Genomic DNA, 6,792 nt, shown 5'->3' with positions numbered 1-6,792 from the left:
TGTAATATGAATAAAGAATAAAACATTATTTTTACACTAGCTCCATTCGATTATTTACAAAAATAAAGATTGTGTAGCTATAACTTGACACGGTAATTCCATAAATGGAATTTACAAAACTGATTAATCTGCCCTCTCACTGTCAGCAGAATGATTAGATTCTTGATCAGAATTGTCAGCTTCATTGGTAAAAGTGTTCATAGCAGATCCACACTCAGAAGATTCACCATCACCAACTGGAACTTTGAATAATGATTCGAGTTCTCTCCAGGGATCTTCTACCATTGATGGGTGGAAATAATCTGAAATATCACACTGATTTGGAGCTAATCTGGGACCCTGAAACAAATACCACACTATGTTGACATACCGATTCATATAAACCAACAAAAAGTTCAGTTACCGGCTTAAGAAAAGATGTGTACTACTCACCTTATGCCTGTTGCCCCTCTGGCCAAAACCACCGTCCGGAAAGGGTCCTCCCCGACGTTGTTGGTAAGGTTGATGAGAGTTTCTAAAATTTGATCCTCTATTATTCCATCTACCTCTGCCACGATACGGCTGATTAGGTCCCTCTCTTTCCATAAATGACTGATGACTTCTCTGAGTCCCAGAGATTCGTTGCATTTGATGTGGTGGGCGACGCCCTCGATGCCATGCATTACCGTGCGAAGGGCTTGGAGTACTGTCAGAACCGAAGGAAAGAAAATCTTCTCCAGAAGAGTTCCCATAACCTCCTCTTTGCCATTGGTCTCCCATTTTGTCAAAAGCGAAATAGCTCCAGAGTAAAATTACTTGTTATACCCAAGTGAATAGTTCAAAAATTTTAAATGAATAGAAACTGGGAGAAGGGCTCAAAGCAACAAGACCAGGAGGCCATAAGCGACCAATTTTGAGCAAGACTTGTTTACTTGTTTACAAACCACCATAGCATGGGTCGTCTGCTAGCCCACAACTTTCAGCGGCTTCCGCTAGGTGGCAGTACAGTGCAGTCACGCAACCCAGCGACATTTTTTAAAAATGCAGATGGATATAGAACGTATTGAGCGTCTCTCAGAAAAATGTAGTGGTTTAAGCCTTAAATCTACGCGAACAAAGCTCCAACAAAGTCACAATCTGAGGAATGTAGATGTTGCTGATGAGGCGAGCAGCCCTAAACTGCGCGCCAAAACCGAATGCCAGTCACGTGGGCATTGTCAGTCAACTTTTGGTGTTCGGCTCGACTTCGGAAGCCGTCGGGATTCACTCGGCTCTCGCGGGGTATCTTTCGCGCGAGCCGCAAGCCCGACGCGCGAGCCCTGTTGTTCTTCTCCGTTTCAAGGTGGTGTTGATTCAGGACCTGGAAGTGCTGTTTTTCGGTGTCTGATTTGCAGTAAATATTTTGTCCTGGTGCAAAACAAAAACGGATAAACTGGAGAAGCCTACGATGAAGCTTGCCACAGCCAACATGCAGCTGCGGGCTGATATTCGCAGCGTGCAATCACAGCTTAAATCAGCTATACAGAACCATCAGGTGAATTTTAGGCGAGGTTTTGTTTTGCTTCCCTTTGTTTTCATCCTCCTGTTTGAATCAGTCGAACAATCCTATGCAACAAAAGGGAATTCCCTCTTTCTATTGATATATTGCATTGTACCCCGGACGTTCTCTTCATTTCGCTCTTCTAATTGTAGCGACAGTGTCAAGGTTAAGAACGTCGTCTGAAGATGGACTTCGTCATTTAAATTTTTGGAAGCCTCCTATTTTCGGTGAACTGTTTTATTTCTCACCATCATTGTTCAAATGTACGAATAAACTATCATTAAATTTAGCTCGGATAATGTTACAATTGTTAACAATGATGGAATCAGTCATCATCCCTTTCAGTTACAGGTTCCTACAAAGTTCTTCTGTTGTACTTTAGATTGTCATTTCATACTAACATTTTCATTAAGTCAATCAAGTTTGGGTTTTAGAGTGTCGCCTATTGTTTTATAATAAATTAGGAGTAATTAGGGGTAATCATTATATGTAAGCTTTCAAGTGTGTTACTAATTTTGTTTTAAATATTAAAATTTCTTCTTTACAGATGATTGTGTTTAAGCTGAAGGATCGTCCTGTAGTAAGTTCCCATGAAGCGGTATTGATATAGTGTCAATATCTGTCTCCCTCCTCATCACATCTAATTCACCTTTCTTTGCAGTCTATTAAATTGAGGGTCCAGATGTGCAATGTCCAACGCCACATTGTTAGTTTGGGAGAAAAGCAGGTTAGATAAACATAAGATAAAATAATTGTTTCTCTAGTTTTTTGTGTATTCTGGTTTCTAAAATGTTTTCAATTTCTCCTTTTTTTCAGAAAAAACTTCTTACTCAGTTACGGAAGGAATTGGAAATTACTGGAGGTGTGATAAAAACAGAACAAAAACCTTATGTTCAGCCCCTTCAAAGCTTTCAACCAAATCCAATGAATCAATTAGTATCATCAAAACCTATTTCAATCAAAAAGGAGCCCGATTTCAAATCTGAAGGCTCTGATGCAAGTGATAATCCTGCAGTCCCTGTGAAGTCTGAAGTGGTTCCTCACACTTCTAGAAGGAAGTCAAAACTTGTTGCTACTCCGGACTTGCCTAATATTAATGGCCGTAGTGCTACCCCATCTACATCTCCATCTCAAAAAGAAAATACACCATCAAGCACTCCCTCCTCATCGCCAACACATTCAATGAATGTTATAAAATCACAGAAGCAAAGGTAGTTTACCCACCAAATTTATTCCATTTATAATTATCAATCTCTCTCCTGCCTTCTTTTAACAAACCTTGATTTTCACAGCTCAAATAAGACTCCCAAACGTGAAAACACTCAGCCTTCAACAACTTCAGATGATTCACAGGACACTTATATTAACCTTCCTGTTGATCCAGAACAGCGGAAAAAGTTACAGTTTATGACTGCTTTAAGTAAGTAATTTTGTGTTTTAGTCATAAATATGCAGCATTTTATTGTTTTTGCTAAATCTTTAAAGCTGCACTGTTGTATTTTTGTCACAGGTTTAGTAACACGAGAAGTCTTAACTGAACTACAAAACCGCAGGACTGAGAGGAAACGTCGCAGCACTGCTAACCCCCAATTTTATTATGGAACTGGTCCAGATTTGGTAAAACTTCAGTTGCTTGATCACATTGCTTAATTGTAAATTGTGAAGATTTTAATTATCTAATTTCTACTTGCAGAAACGAAAGAGACCATTGTACCTTGCCAATACTGCTGTTGGAATAGTACCTATAATTCACCCCGCAAAAACTTTAGATCAACAAAAACCTCAGTCATGTTATTCGTGCGCTTCTCTCAATGGTATGATTTTTCTACAACATTCATGAAATATCAATGGTTGTTTTTTTTATTCAACCAAATCAAAATTGTATTTCTGTGCAGGTGTTATGTGCCAATGCTCTTCATGCCACAAAGCATTCCACTGGCACTGTGTTTTTGATCCAGCTGTTCCTATTGCTTCAGGAGAAGCACTGAAATGCCGGACATGTCTTTCCACCTCACAAACAAATGGACAAGCATAAAGTTTTGTCACTTCAAATATTTGTAGCAAGGTGGCACAATTTGAATCTAATGGAGGTAAGGAGTTCTTAGAGTCCTAAAGTCTTACTATAGAACTTCAAAGGATCTTACCCATGCCTTCTTGTGTAGATTTTCTTGTAACTGATTTCTTTATTAGGCTGTCAGAGATTTCATTTTAATTGGATTAGAAGAGTGATGCTCAAGGTATCTTTTTCCTCTATTGGTGTAAAACAAATGGTATTTCAAAGTATTCTCTTCACTTTGTTTTCAAAGGTTTTCATTCTCTGTGACGTTTGAGGGTGATGCTGTTGTGCTTTTATGGCCTAATTTCTTTTTTCTTTTTTTGTTTTTGTTTTTTGAGACTCAGCTACATATAATTAATGGTATTTTACTCTTTTCCCAATGGAAACTGCTGTTGTGATATAGTTTTAGGAAGGTTAGTGAATGATTGCGTGTTATCTAGATTGAAGGATGACTGAGTCATGTAGTCATATAAATTTGATTTACTGGTCTTTGATTTCTACCAATGAAACTATTGTAAACTATTGGCTTAAACTATTGAGTTGTTATTGGGATTTGCTGATGGCAGATTTAATGTGAATAGATTTCTGTTTTGACCAGTACCTAATCTTAAAGTTTTGGTATAATCAATCCAGACTTCAAAGCCAATGCTTCCAGTTGCAGTGATATACTTGTGGTATTCATCTTGTTTATTGAGTTTCATTGTTGCACCTTCATAGTCGATGAACTGATCCTGCTCATTTTTCATCTGACAAGTTTTAATTTATTTTTCATGTAGGTAGAATTTTATGCCCTAAGTTAAGAGTGTGTAAATCAGAACAACTATGATCCTCATACTGCAAGGCAAACTATTTTAGGAAACGATTTTTTGTCTGTCTGATGACTCTACTGCAAATCTGAATTTGGGAGTCCAATTGTCCAGAGAGGAGTGCATTGTACATGTTACTTTTCAGTTTCATGTGAGCTGCGTATCTCAAATTCTGTGATTGTTATTATTACAATTTTTCATTTTCTCTATTTGTTCGTAGTTGTGACTTAATTATGTCACAAATCTTGGTTGGTGTGGTGTTCTTTCTTCTCTTGACCATTTTGTACAAATGGTATTTCCGTGTGCATCATTATGTTCAATGCTTTTACATTAATCATTTCTGAAAGGAGAGAAATTTAACAATCTGTGTTTTAAGTAATGTTAAAATTTTGGGAAAATTATGATAAATAATTTGGTAGGTTGTAGAATGGGGCTGATAATTAATGTACCCCAGTCACAAATTGATACCTCACTCCAACTTACTGGACTGAACTGCTTTGTGGAAGCACAAGAGCACTTAAATAATGTCTCAATTACATGTTGTATGAATTCTGCCCCCAGTATTCAAACTACTGTGTCCTTGTCATCTGCACAATTCGTGTCTCTTGCTGTATTTCAAATTGATTATAGATTTGTGCCAAAGGTGATTTCTTCAGCTTGCTGATTTTGGTTTTTGATTTTCATTGTCGCATTTGTATGTTTTTGCCTGAAGACTTTCTGGTTATAGCAACAGCTGACAATCTGGTTATGTATGTGTGTTTTAATAATGTCTTACAGCTTGGTGTGTTACAATTTCAAGTCTAAATTTACTCCTAGAGAAAGCTTAATTTTATTTTTCTGATTTTACTCACCTAAAGAATAATATCTCCGTTTTTATTTAAAGCATTATTCAGTTCTTGACAAGAAAATTTATGTTTTTCTTCCTGTTGTTTCAATAAATTCAAATCTCCAAGATTTGGAAATAAAATTCGCTGTGTTCTCGTTGTGTGCTACCGTCATCTGTCTGGCAAAAAGTCTCGGGGACACGGGGTATCTCTCATCACTCAGCTCTTGCGAGCTGGTCTCGAGCTGGGCGTATCGCTTCCACCGACTTCTCTGCCTACCCTTCCTCTCGCGTTCGTCCCCGTTTCTCGACCAATCTGGCGGAAGAGGGCCGTCGCAGATCCTATTCGACCACACACTGCGACAGTGCTCGACAACTTCTCTCGTGTTGATCCCCTCTCTCATGATACTCCGATGCGAGGGGATTTTCGTGAACCTCTTGCTCATCATTTGAGCTCACAGTCTGGTTGGACTGGGGGAAAAGGGGAAAAGTGCCACCTGTGAAGAGCCGTGACACACCAGTGGAACAGCTGTCATTCATACTCCAGGTGCCCCCTAGTTGTTGGGCGCTAACGAGTTCGTTACCTCCAGCTCGCTGTCAGAGAGCTGCGCGACGTGTACTTCTTCTGTAGAACTTAGAGGTAGGCGGTATGGGCGCCTGCGAACTGCGGCTGAGCACGTCTGCGCAGCTTTGTTGTCGGATGGGCTGCCTACTCACACGGCGCGCGCACCGCGGCGGCTGCGCCCCGGGTAGGCCCCGGGGGCGTGGGTGTAGGCTGGAGGGGGAGGCGCGGCCACCCTCTGCGCGAGCCGCTCCGCTCCCCTCCCCGGCGCCGCGGCGCTCTCTGGACCAGGGCGAGGCGCCGCCGCCGCCGCCGCGGCCGCTGCCGCCATTTGTGCGTCGCGACGCTCGTCCGTCCAGCCTCCCGCCGCAGCCAATGGCCGCGACTTTCAGAGTCAAGATGGCGCCGTGTGGCGGCGCGCGCGCGGAGGACGCGGGCCGGGCTGGACCGCGGCGGCGGCGTGGCAAAGGGAGGCATGGCGCCACGCCACCCCCCTGCTTGGGGCGCAAGTTAGCCGGTACCGACAGTCTGCCGCACGGGCCGCGGAGCTGAGCGCTGAGCCCCGCGAGCCCCGGGCCGGCCCGGGCCGCCGTCACCGCCGTGTGTCAGCAGGTGCGCCGCGGCGCCGCGCTGCCTGTTTGTACACCTGGCAATATCGGCCACATCTGCGGGGGGCTCCGCTCCGTGCCGTCGTTGCCGCGGCACCCCACCCCGCCTGCTGCAGTCCGCTCCAGAACCAATAACTTGACTTTCTCGCCCGACGCAAAGCTTCCCCGCGTCTCACGATTTTTCCGACACCCGAGGTGAACATCCCAAGCTCGGATGCGCGGAAATCATTGTTTTATTTTCGATTTACGTCGCGCAGTGTGAGTAGCGAGTGCGGAACCCCCTCCCGCCCAATCGCACCTCGCGGGCCGCTCTCACGCCGCTCACCGCCACGCCGCAGTTCGGCGCGCGGTCGCGTTAAAATTCAAATGACAGAAGGAGCGCATACGCGAGTGTTATTGAAGCAGAAAGGTGGGGGGG

The 6,792-nt window shown here is 43.1% G+C and overlaps 2 protein-coding genes across 2 annotated transcripts; one reads left to right on the top strand and one right to left on the bottom strand.

Moving 5' to 3' along the window:
- Window positions 1–2: 2 nt before the first annotated feature.
- LOC113208921 (uncharacterized) lies at window positions 3–945 on the bottom strand. The gene is made up of 2 exons (XM_026426176.2): window positions 433–945; window positions 3–339 (listed from the first exon to the last, which is right to left on the bottom strand). Exons 1-2 carry the CDS (start codon window positions 757–759, stop codon window positions 124–126), a joined length of 543 nt encoding a protein of 180 aa, XP_026281961.2. The 5' UTR covers window positions 760–945; the 3' UTR covers window positions 3–123.
- Window positions 946–1,261: 316 nt separating this feature from the next.
- On the top strand, window positions 1,262–5,348 carry LOC113208918 (PHD finger protein 21B-like). The gene is made up of 8 exons (XM_026426172.2): window positions 1,262–1,513; window positions 2,067–2,099; window positions 2,181–2,246; window positions 2,336–2,730; window positions 2,812–2,939; window positions 3,030–3,136; window positions 3,213–3,333; window positions 3,415–5,348. The coding sequence occupies exons 1-8, from the start codon at window positions 1,427–1,429 to the stop codon at window positions 3,552–3,554; spliced, it is 1,077 nt and encodes a 358-aa protein (XP_026281957.1). The 5' UTR covers window positions 1,262–1,426; the 3' UTR covers window positions 3,555–5,348.
- Window positions 5,349–6,792: the final 1,444 nt, after the last annotated feature.

The sequence above is a fragment of the Frankliniella occidentalis genome, unplaced genomic scaffold (genome assembly GCF_000697945.3).
Source record: "Frankliniella occidentalis isolate FOCC.00 unplaced genomic scaffold, Focc_3.1 Scaffold168, whole genome shotgun sequence".
Lineage (NCBI taxonomy): Eukaryota > Metazoa > Arthropoda > Insecta > Thysanoptera > Thripidae > Frankliniella > Frankliniella occidentalis.
The sequence above is the reverse complement of the archived record's forward strand: the minus strand, read 5'-3'. Positions and strand labels throughout refer to the sequence as shown.